The following is a 19,917-nucleotide window of genomic DNA, read 5'->3' on the forward strand; positions in this document are numbered from 1 at the left end:
ATACCTGTATTAGTTAAACTTAGTAACATCTCAAGAAAAAAGCTCATCATATATTTCAACCAAAAAACAGCAAAGGGGTACCATAACCCTACTGCCACCAGCATGCCAAGAAGCTTCTTTTTCTTATCAACCCTATGTAAACATTTCCACAATCTTTCCAACTGTGCAGAAAATACATTTATAAATGATATGCGTGTATTATGTTCAAAAAATGTAATAGTTATCAGCTCAGTGTGTAAGAGCTAATGCTTTCCTATATTTCATTCCCCAATAATACATAACAGAACACAGAAAAAGCTTTAATAAATGCTTTTTAAATGGCACTTAAGCCTTTCTGTAATATATGACACAGAAATGGTTAAACACTCTTTTAAGTGTATCTGTTTTGGCTCTTTGAACGTTGGACCCCTTTCTAAATGCATCATTTAGTCTTTAATTTTTCCATACTCAAAAATAACTGTTTAGGTGACAGCCATTTATCCACCAGTGCTAAGCCCCCTCACGATTAATGCCAGCAGTGACTGACAGAACAACAAACAATTCCAAAATTTAAATATATGGCAGAGAATTATGATGTTGGCCATTGGACTCTTGAGATCTAAAGTATTATGCTACATTGAGAATTGAACGTAAAAGTCATATATATTTTGCATGTTTAGCAAAACGGTTAATGAATACAGGTGCCTTTGTTTTTGTGGGTTAGGTTTTTCTCTTTGCTAGCAGAACTGCATTGATAAACACTGATATTTATATATACTATAGCAGCAGTGGGATAACAGTCTCTGGAAAGGGACTGTGGTTGTGGGATAGCAGGTATAGTAGGGAGAGATGGTGCCTATAGTAGCAGTGGGGGGGATAATAGCCTCTGGGAAGGGACTGTGGCTGTGGGATAGCAGGTATAGTAGGGAGGGATGGTGCCTATAGTAGCAGTGGGATAATAGCCTCTGGAAAGGGATTGTGGCTGTGGGATAGCAGGTATAGTAGGGAGAGATGGTGCCTATAGTAGCAGTGGGAATAATATTCTCTAAGAGACTGTGGCTTAGCAAGTATCGTAGGGAGAAATGGTGCCTGCAGCAGCGGTGGGGATAACAGCCTCTGGGAAGGGACTGTGGCTGTGAGATAGCAGGTATAGTAGGGCGAGATGGTGCCTATAGTAGCAGTGGGATTGTAGCCTCTGGGAAGGGACTGTGGCTGTGGGATAGCAGATATAGTAGGGAGAGATGATGTCTATAGTAGCAGTGGGGGATAATAGCCTCTGGGAAGGGACTGTGGCTGTGGGATAGCAGGTATAGAAGGGAGAGATGGTGCCTATAGTAGCAGTGGGATAATAGCCTCTGGGAAGGGACCGTGGCTGTGGGATAGCAGATATAGTAGGGAGAGATGATGTCTATAGTAGCAGTGGGGGGATAATAGCCTCTGGGAAGGGACTGTGGCTGTGGGATAGCATGTATAGTAGGGAGATATGGAGCCTATAGTAGCAGTGGGGGGAGTGGGGCTGTGGGATAGCAGGTATAGTAAGGAGAGATGGTGCCAATAGTAGCAGTGGGGGGATAATAGCCTCTGTGAAGGGACTGTGGCTGTGGGATAGCAGGTATAGTAGGGAGAGATGGTACCTATAGTAGCAGTGGGGGGAAAATAGCCTCTGGGAAGAGACTGTGGCTGTGGGATAGCAAGTATAGTAGGGAGAGATGGTGCCTATAGCAGCAGTGGGGATAATATTCTCTGGGAAGGGACTGTGGCTGTGGGATAGCAGGTATAGTAGGGAGAGATGGTGCCTATAGTAGCAGTGGGATAATAGCCTCTGGGAAGGGACTGTGGCTGTGGGATAGCAGGTATAGTAGGGAGAGATGGTGCCTATAGTAGCAGTGGGGGGATAATAGCCTCTGGGAAGGGACTGTGGCTGTGGGATAGCAGGTATAGTAGGGAGAGATGGTGCCTATAGCAGCAGTGGGGATAATATTCTCTGGGAAGGGACTGTGGCTGTGGGATAGCAGGTATAGTAGGGAGAGACGGTGCCTATAGTAGCAGTGGGGATAATATTCTCTGGGAAGGGACTCTGGCTGTGGGATAGCAGGTATAGTAGGGAGAGATGGTGCCTATATTAGCAGTGGGATTATAGACTGTGAAAAGGGACTGTGGCATATTATATATAAAAGGGAGAAATGGTACCTATAGCAGCAGTAGGTTTAATAAACTCTGGGACAGGACAGAAGTGTTTCTGTGGCAGAGTTTAACCCCTCTCTTGTTGAGGTAAATAATTTCATAGATATAGATTAAAAAATGTGCAGCAATAAAGATTAGAATATTGTTGACCCTCTTACTTGATACAAAAGCACAAATTAAATTAAATCTAAAATTTCAAAGCTAGCAGAAAAAAATGGCACAATTCAAGATCATTTCTTAAAAATTAAATAAAGTGATAATATATTAGATCTTCAAGCCCCACAAACGTTGAAGGATACTGAATGTACCATACATATATTTACTTTTTAAAATTACCTTTATAATTTCACTCGGAACGCCAGGATCTGGTACTTTATCCAAGTAAGTGGTCAAATCTTGATCAACATGTTCAAACACCAGTGTAAGTTTTGTCTCTCTGTCTGTCCGTGAAACTGTACATACATCAAACAATCTGTAGAGAAAAAAAAAACATGAGAATGGGAAACCACCAACACTTACATACAGCCAGCCATTTCCTAGTGGGGTCACTTTTAATTTAAAGCACCCCTTAGCTATATTTCCTAAGTTTCAGAAGGTTTTGCCTTAAAGGGGGGCCTAGAGATTATAGTATGAGCCTTTGATGTGGGATCTCCAGCTTAGAGACCCTGATTTGATCCCCCTGTGCTAACTCCCTATAACCCAAGGCAAGTCACTTAAATCTTCTGGTGTCTTCTGCCTTGCTTGCTGTAAAATGCTTAAATGTTTGCAAAGCCAACAAAAATAAATAAACCTCAATGTTAAAGGGGATTTACGCTCAAAATCAGAATCTTTGTTTTTATTAATGAAAGGAAATGCAATTCTAAGCAACCTTTCAATATACATTACAGACTTTCAATGATCTGCATGTAAGTATATGCAGTTGAAAGTAGTTTACATCTGTCCTTTGCTATTGTCTTGGATTGCAAGACTACATTCATTATGCAAAGAAAATACATTTTAATGTTCATTTCAGTAACACAGAGTTAACACAGAGCAGCTTTAATGTTTTAGAATATGTTAAAGGATACTCTATGGTAAAACATAAAATGCAGAGGTTTTATTCAAATAAGTAGAAACATGGGAAAGATAAGAAATGACAGCTACTGATGCACAAAAAATTCCAATTATATAACAAACTAATATAACAGAAAACCATCCAGCACACAGCAATGCAGGTGAGACACTGGTATTTGAACCACAAAATTGCTCATCTGTATGTAGTATCTACTAATAACAATAATTACAGATAATAGATATATATGCCCCCTTTTATATTATTTACACGTTTATGCAATATTTAACTTGGGTAGTCAAAATGAGTCTTGAGGTTACGCCATTTTTTTTTTCACTTTGCACCATGCCTTATACACCACTGGAATTGACATTAGAACTATGGCCAATGGTATGGACCAGTCAGCCCAGTCAGAAGTTTTCTTTGATTAACACAAAGGGGGCATTTACTAACATTCATATTCATAATTTTTTTGTACAAAAATACCTTTTTTTCTCGGAGAAACACATTTTTTCCTGCTATTTATTATGCGTCAAGCGATAAATCCGAAAGTAAAAATATGGCATCTAAAATCTGTCAAGGTCATGTCCTTCAAGTCAAGGCAACTGTCCTTGATTCCAACTGAAAGATCTTCTTTGCTTTGTAGGACTTTCTATTCGCTTAAAAATGCTAAATAATCTCGGTTTTTGTGGGGGGAGGTTTTGTTCATGCTTGCTTTTAAAAGGCTGTTTTATTACATCACTTGACATTTGTGGTTTTCCTTGGTTTAACAAATCTATAAAACCACAAAAACGTTGATAAATGGGCTTCCACGAGGCATGCTCTTGTTCCCCTTGGTGATCTTATGACCAGAGTCATAATAAATGACTCCTTATATCTGTTTTCATTTCTTTTCCAACAACTAGGACATATGTCATATTGTTGACCCCTTTAGCCAAGCATTACACCGATACAAAGGCAATATTTGGTCTTTGCTGAGAACACAGATCAGTAGGATGATCATATTATTTGCTAAATTAAATCTCAAATCAGTTGAATCAATTAAAAAAATGAATTGATAGATTTCTCCCCTCATTTTCTAACTACTTTCACCTACAATTTCTGTTCCTTTTCTATAAAATCTATACAGTTCTTACTGCCCCCTTTATTACCCGCTGCAGTTGTACATGTTCCCAGTTTCAAACACGTCACAATCACCAAGATTCAGAAGCACGGAGAAAATCTTTGTGATGTATGTTTGAGTTATAAATTATTTTTGAGGGTCACCCTGACCATCTATCTATATGCAAGAGGATAATAAATAAAGGATTTTGTTTGATTAATCAGCCTTGCGAGAAACTTCTGAAGAGGGAATGTTTGCTAGTATTTGACTTTAGGTTAGTAACCTGCAATAAATATATTTATATAAATCAACATGGAATGCAGCCGTACAGCCTATAACCCCAACACATGCAAATAGAGAGGAGCCAGACAGGTCTGAACATCTGAACATAAACACTGGAAAATATTTCCCACTGTATGATTCCTTTGTGTTCACTTAAATTTGCTTTAAAATTTTCAAAAAACACCTTTGCTGCCAGATATTTAGTGCACTGGCCAAACCAGCAATGTAGGGACATACTTCAGTAAAATGATTTCCCTGAAAAAGAAGGTGTATACAAATGATAGCCTTCTTATGGGGCATTACACGCTTGCCACCACTTTGATAGATCACTTCTCTAATCCAGATATTGCACTTGGAAGCACAGAATGTATAAATGTCACGATCCAACCGGCACAACTTTCTTGGAAAGGCCTTTGCAAATAAAATCATTAGACTGTTCCACAGCTTAAAGGCATTATTATACTAAAATGATCTGAATATTGGTCAGGGTCATTTATGAACAGATGAAATGCGTTTGCATAGCAGAATCCAAATATCTTTAAAGATGAACTATGCTGGAGTGTGAATGAAACAAGGTAATAAACATGCAGTTTTTTAAAAAAATATGTGATTATATACCTGCCTCAAATGCTGTATGTTTTTCTATTTTTCAGTCATTTCTAATCTGTGGCATAACCCTGGAATAAAAAATGTAATGTTTTGCTCAAGAGAAAGTATTGCCAAACAGTGCAAATGACAAAAAATCTAGAACCATGTAAAGTGGACCCTACTAAGTAGAGAAGGAGGAACAAATTTACCCAGTTTTATAACATGAGTTGCCACTTACATTCTGCATTGACTAGAATGTTGCTATATGTTTTATTATGGTTCTACTTCTTATCAAGTCTTGAAATATTTTACAACGGTGTAATGCCATACTAAAGAGCCTAATTTCTGCAGATACATTGGGCCATATTGGCACAGTCACATGGGCTATATGGAGCCTAATGGTGGGCCACGTAGAGCATGTGGAGCATCGGGGGGTGTGGCGCAGTGTGCTAGAGGCAGCCGGAGTAGTGGGTCCTTAGCTGAGGAGGTGGGGGCGGTGCACTGTTCCTTGGTTCTAGAGAAGTTACATTATGAATGATGGAGGTAATAGGTGCTCTATTTTTTTGGTTACTAACTGAAAATAATTGTCAGGTAATATTTACAGGTCACTTGCTGGACAGCAAGTATTGCTTTTGTTGTTACCTTACACCGCCCTGCTGAAATCTATTAAAGATGCAGAAAATGTATAAGGTTTTTATGTAAAGTGACTAAAACTTGTAAATATCATTTCACTATTGTTCAGCTTTTCATGTTTTGCCAATATGGTTTGGTTTTTTTAGCTAGGGTTCTAGTAGGTAAGGCAATCTGATGGTAAAGGTTCATTTTAATTTATGTGCTTAAAGAGTTTCAGTGGTCTGGTAATATTAGTTTGTCACAAAACTTTCTTTATAATATTTATTCTTATAAACAAAGCACAGTAATACTATTTCTTTGGTTAATTAATTTAACACTTTTTAGGAACTAAACTGAGCATTGATGCAAACATTACATACATAAGCTTATGGGTGAAGACACATGGAGCTACTAGTATCAGCTACTTGTTGTGGCTCCAGAAATAGACAATGCTGATCATTTACTGATAATTGTCTCTACATGTGTTTTAGCAGAAGCAATTCCCAGTACTGTCTATGGCAGGGTATTTTCTGGTGTTTAGTAGCCGTGACAAGTAGCTGCTACAAAGTAGCTCAGTGTGTAAGGGACGTTTATCAATCTACATTCAACATGTCGCTCTTTTCTTTCTGCTGGACAACTACTTCCAACATGTGGCATGCTAATAAGGGACTTTCTGTCTGCTATTTAGACAAAGGAACTGCAATGTATTATACTTGCAATACCATACTGTGAATATTAGTAACTAATTCAGAAAAAATATGTTTTAACAGTTAGGGAGCTCTTCAGTCTGACTATTATAGTGCAAAAAAACAGAAAGGGGTTGAATGATACTCTGTCATGGGGATGTGGCTGTTCAGGGAAAAGACCAAGCAAAGCAGCAGCAGGAACAATCTGTTTCCTCATAGCTTGCAGAGAGAAATAACATACAGCTAAGTCTAGCATAGGTATTCCCCTCTAATAACCACAAATTAAGCAATAGTAAGTTACATTTAGTGCATTACCTATTCAGCTATTGTGTCTGAATAGGTTATGCATTTTTTGTGTGTGTCTTATTTTACTCTAAGGGGTGAGTGTAATACAAGTTGTTTTAGATCTAAAGCTTAACAAAAAAAATGTAGGCAAGAAATGCTGCACATTACTGTTTGGGGTTCTGTACCAGCCCAAGGCGACCACAACCCTTTAGCAGGGAAGATCTGTGCCCTCAAAGATGCCAGTAGCCCCCCATCTTCTTTTCTGCAGATTCCCTGCACACACTCTGTGCTGCTGTCAATTACCTGAGCTTAGGGACCAACTCACAATATACTGTATATATAGAATATAGATGATAGAATATAAATGTCACAATACAAGATTCATAAGTAATTCGTTCAGATTCTCAGCTCAGACACCAGTGCAATTTGTATTAGAATTAAAAGCAGCCGTATAGCATCAGTTTTTATGAGAGACAACCCTCGTTTTCTCCTTGATGATTTGCGACAACCCCTAAGCTTAGCTTCTTAAAGGAACAGTAACACCAAAAAATTAAAGAGTTTTAAAGTAAATAAAATAAAATGTACTGTTGCCCTGCACTGGTAAAAGTTATGTGTTTGCTACAGTAACGCTACTATAGTTTATATATAATAAGCTGCTGTGTCGCTACGGGGGCAGCCATTCAAGCTGGAAAAAAGGAGAAAAAGCACAGGTTACATAGCAGATAACGGATAAGCTCTGTAGAATACAATAGTGTTTTATCTGTAATCTGCTAAGTGCCTGTGCCTTTTCTCCTTTAAGGGCTCTGGCACACGGGGTGATTAGTCGCCCTCGACAAATCTCCCGTGTTTCGGGCGACTAATCTCCCCGAATTGCCATCCCACCGGCGACAATGTAAGTCGCCGGTGGGATGGCACACGCTGCGCAGGCGATTTCGGCTGCGTGTGCCATCCCACCGGTGACTTACATTGTCGCCGGTGGGATGGCAATTCGGGGAGATTAGTCACCCGAGACACGGGAGATTTGTCGCGGGCAACTAATCTCCCCGTGTGCCAGAGCCCTAAATGGCTGCCCCCCTGGCTACACAGCTGCATTCTTTATATAAACCATATTAATTAGTGTTTCTGAGGCAAACAAACCAGTTGTACCAGTGCAGGGCAGCAGTACATTATATTGGAATTTCTTTTATACACTTCAATTTTTTGGTGTTACTGTTCCTTTAACAGCTAATACACTCAGCATGTGCGTGTCACTGACAGTAACATCTAACAAAATCCAAGACAGTCCAGCTCCTGTGCACAACAAAATGTTAAACCTTTATCCTAGTGAGTATATAAAATATAAAAATATAAAAAAAGCATTTGTAGCCATATTTATTTTAATGGTTCAGATTTCCTTTACCGGTTTGTTGATGCCATCTCGTCCAAACAGCCTGCATTTACAAGGTGGGCATAGCGGGAAAAGGTCTGCTCGTTTAGCGACCTTCGCCAGAGATCAAGCAGAGCAGATCAAGTGAATGACCAACTTTACATGTATGCAATGCACAATTATAGGCTTATGTAACAGTTTTTAATGTTGTGAATTTTGAGAGTGTTTTTCTAATTCAAATACACATGCATTTGGAATGCTTGCTTATTTATTAAGGGAAACCTGTTTGAATAAAAAAACTGGAATATCTCGAATTTGCGAGTTTACAAAATCTTGAATTGTCCCTTTGCCTAGGACAACTCCTATCTACTTCTACATGACCTTGCAAGAGTTTTACAATTGAGTTTTCAGATATTTTTTCCTTAATATATATCAGAGATTCGAGTCTTTGAACCAAAATTTGAATTTTTGTGAGAAACTCAAATTGTTGATAAATCACCGCCATAAGAGTTTGATAACTAATGGAATTTTTTTTTTTATTCCTATTCATGCTAATTGTTTTCCATTTACACTTGTATTACATTTACCCCTACCCCCTATTTTTTGGGATCTTACAGGGGACCCCTGCAGTGAGCACCCACCTTATTGTATTGATTCTGTAGGTGTGCAGCATTGCATACTTGAATTTTTTTGCCACGGGTGATAAATCTGAACCCCCCCCCCCCGCCTGAATGTTAGCTATTTAAAAGCTCTAAATGTTAAAGTGAATTAACTTGAGTTGTTAGGATATTAGATTGTGCTCATGTAGATATTGCAAATGGCATCTCCCAGAAACCCATAGGACAGGCTAATGGCATTCACTACCTGCACATCAATGCAAAGTCAAAATGTAAAAGTAGAAGAAGCACTAGATGACGTGGCTTTCTAAGAACATCAGAAATCAGTTTTTTATTACGGCTGCTTTACCATAGTTACATCATTTTTAGCTTGGGCCAATCAACTGTTCCCACAGAAATGTACGGTTTTTAATCATGGCTTCATCTTGTACATTGTGCAGTGGTAACATTTACAATACTGTCTCCTGGTTACATAACAAATATGTATTTCTTCATATCATCCAATTTTCTTTTTTAGTATGTGATTTCTAGTATGTCCCATAAGGTTTAAGTTTGTTTTAAGTTTCTGTTGGAAGATGGTCGCATTAACAAGGTCAGTACAGTTTGTGTCACATTTGTAGGGATGATGTAAGCTTACAGCTCTGTAAACAGAATATTACAGAATCTGCAACTTGACCTCCTCTAAAAATAAAGCACCGGAGGGCTCATTTAAGAATGCAAGTGGAAAAGTGCAAAGCACATAAATTGCGATTTTCTTTTTACCTTACCCACAATGCAGTATTTATTCTCAGAATTCCATTGCAAAATGGCAGGTAATGAATCTTTTAGCTGATTTACCAATGCAGATATTTAAGAGCTTATTTACAGTGCCCACAGTGTGCAAAATGCATGGGGTTTATGCAGCATGTGCTCAATTCAAAAGGGGCAGGAGAAGGCACATAGGTGTCCTCCCCCCCCCCCACCCATAAAGTCATTCTGAGGTGCAAGGTAGAAGCAGCAGGACACACAACCTGCAGGTGCCCTAAAGCAGGCTGTAAGAACAGGGCTGCCTCACCTGCCACTGAGCTTGTCATTGAGTGCCGGATTTTTTATCAGTGCAGAGCGCATGTGTCATAAATAACCCCTTTAGTGTGGGATTTCAGTGTAAAGTTCATGTAAAAATGGAGTCCAGGCACTGATTCTAGGTCTCTGCACCTTCAGCACAGTTCAATCAAAGTAAGCTGAACAGGCATATTGTAAAGTTGCATGTTTGCAAGATATGGATCAGAATCGCTGGTGGGATGGCATACGCGTCGCTATGATTTCCGGAAGTCGCCCGAAGTTTCCTCTCAAGGCCTCCCGCCGGTGATTTACATTCTGGCCGGTGGGATGGCATTGCGAGGAGATAAGTCGCCCGCGGCAACGAAGATCTGTAGTGGGGCGACTAATGTCCCCATCAGTCACTGCCCTATGACCCAGAATAAAGAAATTATACACACATGATGGAGGGTTGGATAGGCAAACAGATTCAACAATGCCATCAAACAATAGCAGGAGACCAATCTGGAAGGCAAGATTGTAAATACTGCAAGCAGTACACAACAGGAATTCATTTTATGCAGTCAAGAGGTCAAGACAGGTAGCAGACAATGTCAAGTCTATTTGACCAGGCAAGAGGTCAGGGCAGGTGGCAGACAAAAGCAAGTCTGTTTGGCAATCAAGAGGACCGGACAGGTGGGAGATAATAGCAAGTTTGTTTGGTAGGCAAGAGTACAAGGCAGGTGGCAGACAATAGTAAGTCCATTTGGCATGTAAGTGGTCAAATACCGAAAATCTGCAGAAATTGTAAAGGGCATGGCACTCTGGAACAAAAGTTAAATCACCAAGAGAACTCGGTTCTCGAATTAGTTTTCTGCAGGTAAGAAATATCCAACCTGCACCCATCCTTTCTCAACTCAGGCCTGACCAGCGACCCTGAGAGGGGGGGCTAAAAAGACTATCCCACCAAAGAAAAGGTAAGCGACTGGGAGTCCAGCCACAGCTCACAAATGAAAAGTTCTGTGCTCCCAGACCAACGTGAAACCAGCACCATATATAATTTACAATTGCCTACAAAATTTTAGGTTTTTTTTCTTTTATCCTATAAAAGGGAGGTTTTAGCAACAAAAATCTTTAATGAGGGGAGGGGAAGAGGGACAGCTACACTGCCAGTAAATTTGTCGGCTCTTGCTGGTGATTTACCGGCTAGGCCAGTCAAATACCAGCCGGGTGGCAATTCTATTTGGAACAGGGACCAGAAGGAAGGCAGTGGTACCAGGCACAACTGTATGGAAGTGCAAGGAGCAGAGACATAAAGTACCTTTAATAATTAGTCGGATTATGGGAGGCACCAGAGCAGATACAATAGATTATCCTCTCTTGTTCTCCATCATCCTGTCATTGGTGTAGAAAAACTGTTCAATTAAAGTAAACTGAATACAGAATAGCAGAATCTACATTCCTGGCACTCCAGCATCTACAGTGTTGGCAGTTAAAGGGTTACCGACATATACAGTACAACTTACAGTAGGGAAAGAGTGTAAACGTACAATTTGGGCATCACAAATACCAGCATTAATTATTCTGGAATAGTCAGGGTTAAAAAAAGGAAGTGATGGTTTGCAGCAGAAACTAAGAAGTGAAGAATAGGCTAAAGGAAAGAAATCAGCAAGGAAACTGCAACTTTAAGCAGTTAGTTTTGTCCCCTTGCTGCTCCCCCGCGTATGTGATGGCAGACCGTACATTCCCAACTCTTCCTGCCAAGTGAAAATGAAAACGCTTCTAGTCTAGAAATGATTGAGGTGGTTTTCCCTAATCAAATTAAAGCAGCCAAATGTTCTTTTCAAAGGTAACTGTCTACTCGGCAGCTGTATGCAAACGACCACATCAAATGTGGATCGAAAAAAAAAAAAAATAACGATAGAGACTTCTGTCCCTTCGAGTGCTTTACTTCTTATAGAGAGGGAACAAAAGCAGCAACACAGCTAATAATTACATTTGCCGAAAGGATGAGGGGGTTTCATTTAACCCCGTCCTTTCTAGAGATTCATGAGCAGCTGGAAACAGTTATGTGAGACAGTACTTCCCAAGGTAACTGTGTTATAACTACAACACATACTCGTGGGATACAGAAAGTACACCCAATATGAAGTTTTAATTTTTTAATATGTGGACATATCAATATATGGTCTTTATTAAAGCAGCATATAAAGGTAAAGGAGATGTAACTGAACAAAAAGCAAGGACAAATCGACTTTGTAATCCACACAAAATTAATAGATATGCCATTTGCTTATTATTAGGCTAATACCTCGTATTGCTCCTCTGGCACAAACAACATCAAGTAGGTTCCTGTTGGGCCCTGATACCCTTGGCTACCAGTCCTTCTTGGTGTTCTGGCCACCCTTCCATGCTCTCAACTAAAGGTGGCCATACACAGGCAGATTTAAGCTGCAGATTCATGTCAGATTCAACCTTTTTTGTGCCAAGGACCGGTGGTAAGCAGGTAAAATTTTCCATGGACCGGGGGGTGGGCATATTCAGCGCGGCCAGGAACAGAGGCGGCCCACTAGAAAGCAGCCTGTGGCCCGGCAATAGTCCGCGGACCGGCGGTTGGGGACCCCTGCTTTAGACTGATTTAGCCGCTTATCTGCCAGTATATGGGCACTCTTGAAGGGCCTACCCGGCCAATTTTAGACCAGATATCAATTGGGCAGGTTTGAATTTCCCGCTGGAACAGCATAAGCTTATTAATGCAGTTCTCGTTCCGACAGGTCCTATTCCTGTCATTGTAATTCGATTATTCTCATACCGCCCACCTCAGGTGGGCATATCGGTGGATCCGCTTGCTGGGCGACCTTATATAACGAATGGCTACCTTCCACCACCCGCGCGCATTACCAATTTTCAGTCTCCACTCCTATTGCTGGTTAGTGCACTGATATTGATGTCTGTTGTTTGTCCGTCTCTCTTTCACTTGATACTGGTAGGAGCAGTGTCAGACTGTGGTGTCCAGGGCCCACCGGAGCTGCCACCTCAGGGGCCCCCACCGTAGTCATAAGCTGGCACTACAACCTGTGGTCCACCCCCCACATGTACCTTACACTACACAGCCGAGATTGGGAGGAGGTCGGGGGGAGCACCAATAGAACAGAACTTGGGGCCATGGTGCAATTAAGGAGCAAAAAAGTGTGGACCTGTGGTAGCCTGGTCAGAACTGTGTTAAAACGGGGTTAGTTTGTGATTATTACGTCATGCATCTGATGCACCTAATAATGTAGCCCTCTGTGGGATGTTTAGTTTGGCAGTCACTCCAAGGTTCCTCCTGCATCAGCAGGCATACCTGTCTGGGTTTCAATGGAACAGGCAGGACTGATGAAATGGTGTTTGCTGCAGCAATGTTGAAGTGCAAGGAGGGTGTTTGGACACAAGTAGCTTTATTAAATAGCATCAATACATGCACCCAATGAGCTCATGTTAGACCACACTTATTAGTAGTTGTAAATTATGCTCTTATATGTCCCTTTACAGGTTGCAGTAGCTTCAGCGTTCCCCTTCATCAAAAGGCATACAGTGCAAGTGCGCAAGTGTACCTTTCAATGCAAGTACATATAATGGATGGTATTTTTCATGCAACTAACTGGGACAAACTTGCTGAACCACACCTGCACTTAGCGGTAGTAAATGAGCCTTAAAATGGTCAATATCCTATCTTTCCACATATATAGCACCCCCTGTGGTCAGTTTTGCCTATGTAAGATATAAGAACTACTGTTTTTAGTTACAATTCATTATATTCTTTGTCCTAGCAGTCACTGGCACTTTCTCTGGCCACTGATATGTCATAACTAGTCATTTTGTATTTTATTTCTTTAATATGTATTACTCATTTCACTGAAAAACAAAACCCATACTACAATATCTGAACTCAATCTATATATTTAGCAGTAAATCTATATATATATAACACAGCTAAAAGGAAAAACTACATTGTGAATCATGTATTTACAGGGAAGGGGAATTTGAAAAATAATTAGACAAAAATGTACGAAGTGTGCTTTTCAGATTGCTTTGATGGCTGAATGAGTCAGATCACCTTCCTATGATTCATACTCACACCACAGCAGTGCAATTTTAAGAGTACATCGTCCATCCCAAATTGTGGTCATTACAGAGACTAGACACATAGCAGATCATACGTTTAAGGATAAGTAACCCTTTTATTTAAAAAAAAAGACTCTATAAACAGCCCCTAGAATAACATACCTTTCTCCTTGCATTCAGTTTAATTACCTTTCTAATTTACAAACAGTACAACTGCAACTCTTTCAGCTACTTCCTAGTCTAGCATGAAGCTGCCTCTGCTCCAATGGAAATCAATCAGGCCTGTGCAGTATCCAGTGCTGTATTTAGGTGCGTTGTCACCATACCTGAATGAGCCCCCTAGTTTGAGGAAGTAACGTCACAAGCAGCGTGCAAGCTGTTGTGCTGCAGAAATGAAATGTGACTGAAAGCAGGAATAAAGGTATATTATTCTGGGCACTATTAAAAGTAATTTTAGTGCCAGAAAAAAAGGTTTACTTAATCTTTAAAGATTTTCCCCCCAGTACTTGCATTTCTTAGTCTCTGTAAAAGAACTGACTTTGTAAAAGTACATGAAATAATGAAAGGAGTTACGGAATTAGTAAAAATAATCACATATGTGGTTAATGCAGGTTTTAGTTTTCTAAAAAAGACAACAGCCTGTGTCTTGTTTTTCCGTTTCCATAAACAAATGAATGAACATCTTGACACTCATTAACAAACACATGAGCAAAGTGCTAAAACTTAAAAAAATCATCAGGTTTTTACCCACAATACAGTGTTTTCTAAGAATTTCAACAACTGCCTACAAGTAATGCTCACATTTAGCTTTTGTTAGGTGCAAATCAAGCCATTTCAGGTACCCTGGGTTGAAACACAATTTGTATGCAATTTGTTATGTGCAAATCAGTGTTTGCAATATGCTAAGGTAACATCTTCACAATGCAGGTGGTAATGCCAGGGTTTCTTCCATGAGCCCCTGTTTTACACACCTGTATAAGTTCAACACTAGAGATGAGTCTAACAAGTGTGTATAGGAACAAGTATTCTGTGTTTAAATGTGGGTAACCTATCCTGTGTTTGATAAAAGTGTCAACAAGCATTTACCCAAACAAATTTCAGAACTTCATTGACCCTAAAATGCAGTTAACAACTTATTCCATGTCTTGAGGAGTATTTTGTCAAGCAATGCCCATCACATTAAAATATTCAAAAAGCCTATAGTGCTGTAATAAAATCTTGCAATATACTTCTGGTACTAATGTATGCTTTCCCATGCTTGGAGCCCTATTCAGTTATAATAACATCTATCTTTAATGCCAACCATTCCAGTTCAGTGGTGCAGAGTGAGGGTTTGTATACAAAGTTGCAGGGCAGCAGACACGGAACTTCCAGCTATGGTAGCCGCTGTAAACATGCAGAGGGCCACTGGCACTTACATGGAGTTACTGTATATAGAAAGCCAACTGCATCCCTAGACACACAGAAGTACTTACTGGGATTCATTCAGTAAAATAATTTAGTCTACCTACAAGAACTATGCTTTCCTCATTAGCCTGAGCAAAAGATCCCAGTACACACACACACACAATTATAATTACTTTAATTTTTTGCTTCTGTATTCATAGAGAAAAGTTGTACGGTTCTAACTCTTAGTAATCCCCAGTATCACTGAATCAAATATCAAATCAGCTCTGAATCATTCTCGAGACTCTGAGTCAGTTTGGTAAAGGGGAATTCCTGTTTGCAAAGCAGTTACACCATTATTACACATGGCATTCCTCTCTATAAAAACATAAACTTTCAATGTTGAATTGCATTTTTTAGCCTGCTGCTTTTGTAACAGGAAAATCTAGCATCTATCTGATTCCGGTAATATTAATCTAACTTTAAGAAAACCATTTATGAGACACTATAATATATTACTTTACAAACTACCAGCATAACTATCATAGTTCTAAGTTTCTTTTATTACTAAACTTCCTTTTAAAAGCCTTTTCCCTAAAAAGTATCAATCAATACTAGTCAATACTTTGTTAACTGCTTGGTACAGTTCTTTTGTTACACTTCTTAAATACAGATGGCATCCTTAGCTGGGTTTCTCTATATTATTTCTGCTTCAACAGGTTTCTGTTCCCTTTTAATTGCTGATTAGAGGTTTTTTTTTCATTAGTCGCCAACATCTTTGCCGCTTAAAGGGCACCTATCACAATGATTTTGCTTTCCCACAATAGGTGCAGGCTGATAGAGCACATGCATGAGTGCCACAGCTCATTATGTGCATGTGTGTGACATAGGCGGGTGAGTCGCATCCACTGCTCATGCGCACTAAATAACATGGCTGCCCACACCGGGAGCTCCTGTTGGGGGCGGCCTAGTACCGACAGGGTGTGTGGAAGCAAAATCATTGTGATAGGAGCCCTTTAAGCTGGTGTGCCATATCATTTTAATCCTGTGCTCCATGACCACCATAAAAGGCATGCCTGGGCATGATTAATTAGTACCACTGTCTTTATGCACCGCCTCTCAATAACCATGCCCTATCATTTTAGGTCACAGAGATTTTATAAACCAGCAGTGCCTTGTGCTGAAGGTGGTTGCTTGCAAATGGCATATCACCTATTACATCCCTTTCTAAAGAGTATTTATAATTACAATAAAGCCACAGACTTAATTTAACATTCTGTCTGGTTATAGCACAGGGACACAATAGGGATCTAAGAGAAAATCCAAAACAAACTCTTATACATCACTGATACAGGATCCCCCAAGTTAGACTTCATAAGCGGGCATCCACATCACATCTTGGCCATACCAACTCCTAAGTACTTGTTTTCCTCATGAATCAACAGTTATTGAATGGTCTTAGGGCAGTTATTCGATGATCTCAGAAACTGCAAATAAGTGAAAAACAACAAAGGAAGCTGGTTGAATTCCAGCTCACAATTTTCCTTGCAACAGTAGGATGATGGCTCTACTTACCTCATCAACTAACTGTGGAGGGGCTACACCTCCAGACACAATCTTAGGCTGAGTAGCTCATTTTTGGGGGGATTTCGAGGACAGCTTACTGGCTATCCGCTGTATCCTGAACATTCCCCACTTCCAATTACAGTGTATCACGAGAAAGTTTCACAGCAATATAGTGACTTAAGTCATTAAAATGTAACACTGACCTGACCTGAATTTGCCAGATTATTTGGAACACTTTATTTTCACAAGCACCTCAGCAAGCCATTAGATTTCCTCTACAAAAACAGCAGGGATTTTGTTCAAAGGGACTCAGAATCTGCCCAGTTACTGAAGCAAAAATAACCTGCATACCCCCTATCTTTTTTATAGAAATAAAGCATATCAGTTTTATCTAAACAAGAATTAATTAAAGCATTAGATCCAACAAGCAACATTGGTTTGTTCAAGATTTTTAACAAATTCCCCATTTTTTCCCAATATTTAGATCAAACCAAATCCTTATTTTATGATTCGACAGAATATAAGTCCTTGGGTGCGTAAGTTATTGCAGGTATGAAACCTATTATCCAGAATATTTGGGACCTGGGGTTTTCTAAATAAGGGGTCTTTCCTTAATTTGGATCTCTACACTTTAAGTTTACTAAAAACATTTACATGTTAAATAAACCTAATAGGATTGTTTTGCCTCCAATAAGGATTAATTATATCTTAGTTGCAGGGCTGGAACTAGGGGTAAGCAGAAGAGGAACATGCCTAGGCCGGGAGGGGGGGGCGCTGGGCACATACCTCTTCTGGAGGAGCTAAAATGCAGCCATATTCAGTGATCCCCTGCACTCTCCCACCCCCTCAATGATGTGCATGGGCTGCTCATTTTACTTGGCCCAGCCCTGCTTAGTTGAGATCAAGTACAAGGTACTGTTTTATTATTACAGATAAAAAGGAAATTATTTTAAAAAATTTGAATTATTTGATTAAAATGGAGTCTATAGGAGAAGTCATCCCATAATTTGGAGCTTTCTATATTAGGATGACCCGATGACTTAAAACTTCAGGGACACGTCTTACAAATAAATGCATGCTGCAGGTCAGCATTTATTGCATTTAAAAAGCCCTGCTAGCTGAATTTTCAAGTGATCTGGTAACCCTATTCTGGATAATGGGTTTCAGGATAACAGATCCTATCCCTGCACAATGGGAGACCAATTAAAATGGCAAAAATTACCACAACTATGATACAGTTTGTTGATGTTGACCATGGAACTTTAGTTTCTCTTTCTCTACATATATATATATATATATATATATATATATATATATACACACATACATGTGTGGGTGTATTTTGCACACTGAAAATTGTCTCTTTTCATTCTTGTCACTCTGTTAATGATGGGAAATATTTACCGAGCAATTCCATCTTTAAACAGGCTAGCAAACACACACTTCTATATTCTTAACTTAAAAAAAGGGCCACTTCTTGCCAAAGCCTCAGCCAGTCAAGCCACATCACAATACAGGTATGGGATCCCTTATCTGAAAACCGGTTAACCAGAAAGTTCAGAATTACGGAAATGCAATCTCCCATAGACTCCATTATAAGCAAATCATTTTTTAAAATGATCTCCTTATTCTCTGTAATAAAAAAACAGTACCTTGTACTTGATCCCAACTAAGGTATAATGAGTCCTTGTTGGAGGCAAAACAATTCTATTGGGTTTACAGTATTCAATATTTGAATGATTTTTAGCAGATTTAAGTTATAAGTGCCGCCTTCCCAAAGGTACCCCCTTTACCTACAGGCTGTCAGGACTGGTACAAAGGCACGTGTCAGTGAGTTATACAGGATGCTCCTTTACTCCAAAGTAACAACCTTTCTATACAGGTATGGGATCAATTATTCAGGATTCCTCTTACTTGGGGTTTTTGCAGTACGAAGTATTTCTGTAACATGGAACATGCTGAAAGCCTATTAAAAATACTTAAAGGAGATCTGTCACCCAGACATATATGTATAATAAAAGTCCTGTTCAAATCAAACATGAAGTCCAAATTCCTTTTTTTATTAACACATCCATACCCATTATAAAAACATTTAAATATCCCAGTTGTCATATACTTTTCATTCATCACTTCTAGATGCCACTGCTCTCCTAGCTTTCCTCTTTCCTCCTCACCATTTAAGGAGGGCATCAGATCCCCCATTCTGGCACATAAACACAATTTTGGCATGATGCAAAGCTTTCCTTACTAACAAAATGGCACCTGGCTGCTTGCTGTAGTTATGTAATTCCAAGACCAAAAGAAACAATTACATAATTTATGTAGAGTAAGTGAACTTTATTATGCTTGACTAACCCAACAGAAAAGAAATTGGAATTATTTCTTAGGGTGACAGGTCCCCTTTAAACTTACATTTTTTTTCAATCAATATGTAGTTGTACTAGTTAATTAATGTACTTATTATTGCAGAGAAAAAACAAATATGTGAAAAAATAAGAATTAAGTAGAAGACTTTTGGAAATGAACTTGTATATTTATAAAGAGGGGTTTCCAGATAACAGATCTGATACATGTATATGTATAATCAATTTGGTAGACCCTCTGAACTGTTTGTCTAAACTAATACTGTCTATAAAACCAAAAGTGAAAAAACAAACATTAAGGGTAGTGATGTGTGGGCCAACAATCTGTCCCACCCTAACCCATCCTGGGCCTGTCCTGTCATGTTTTCATCACCTTTTTCACCGTTGCCTGACTTGCCCATCTCAGATGTCACCGAAGTGTCTTCTAATGAAAGGGCCCAACTGAGCTGAGCTGGGGGAAGTATGCCTGATGGGGTTGGAACCAGGGGGCTAATGTCACTTGTGGAAAGAGCCCTGGACACATTAGGCCCACCACCTGCTGAAGAAGTAAATCATTGTGCTAGACCCCCGTGTAAATCTTCAGGGCCTGGGCCAGCCAGGACACCTCTAATTATGGGCTCAAATAATTTCAGTGATAAATATGCGAAAATATCATCTTACAATATAATTTTTTTCAATATAGTTTAACATAGTTTTTGTTAATATATTTTAGTTCAAGGCCAACTTGAA

General features: G+C 39.5%; 1 protein-coding gene across 2 annotated transcripts in view; it reads right to left on the reverse strand.

The window, feature by feature from the left end:
- Nucleotides 1–19,917, reverse strand: part of cdk6 (cyclin-dependent kinase 6) — a 100,063-nt gene that overhangs the window by 63,831 nt on the left and 16,315 nt on the right. For both annotated transcript variants that reach the window (XM_002934591.5, XM_031903784.1), the window contains one exon: nucleotides 2,500–2,635. In XM_002934591.5, the coding sequence (XP_002934637.2) occupies nucleotides 2,500–2,635 (136 nt within the window). The remainder of the gene's footprint in view (nucleotides 1–2,499; nucleotides 2,636–19,917) is intronic.

The sequence above is a fragment of the Xenopus tropicalis genome, chromosome 6 (genome assembly GCF_000004195.4).
Source record: "Xenopus tropicalis strain Nigerian chromosome 6, UCB_Xtro_10.0, whole genome shotgun sequence".
Taxonomy (NCBI): domain Eukaryota; kingdom Metazoa; phylum Chordata; class Amphibia; order Anura; family Pipidae; genus Xenopus; species Xenopus tropicalis.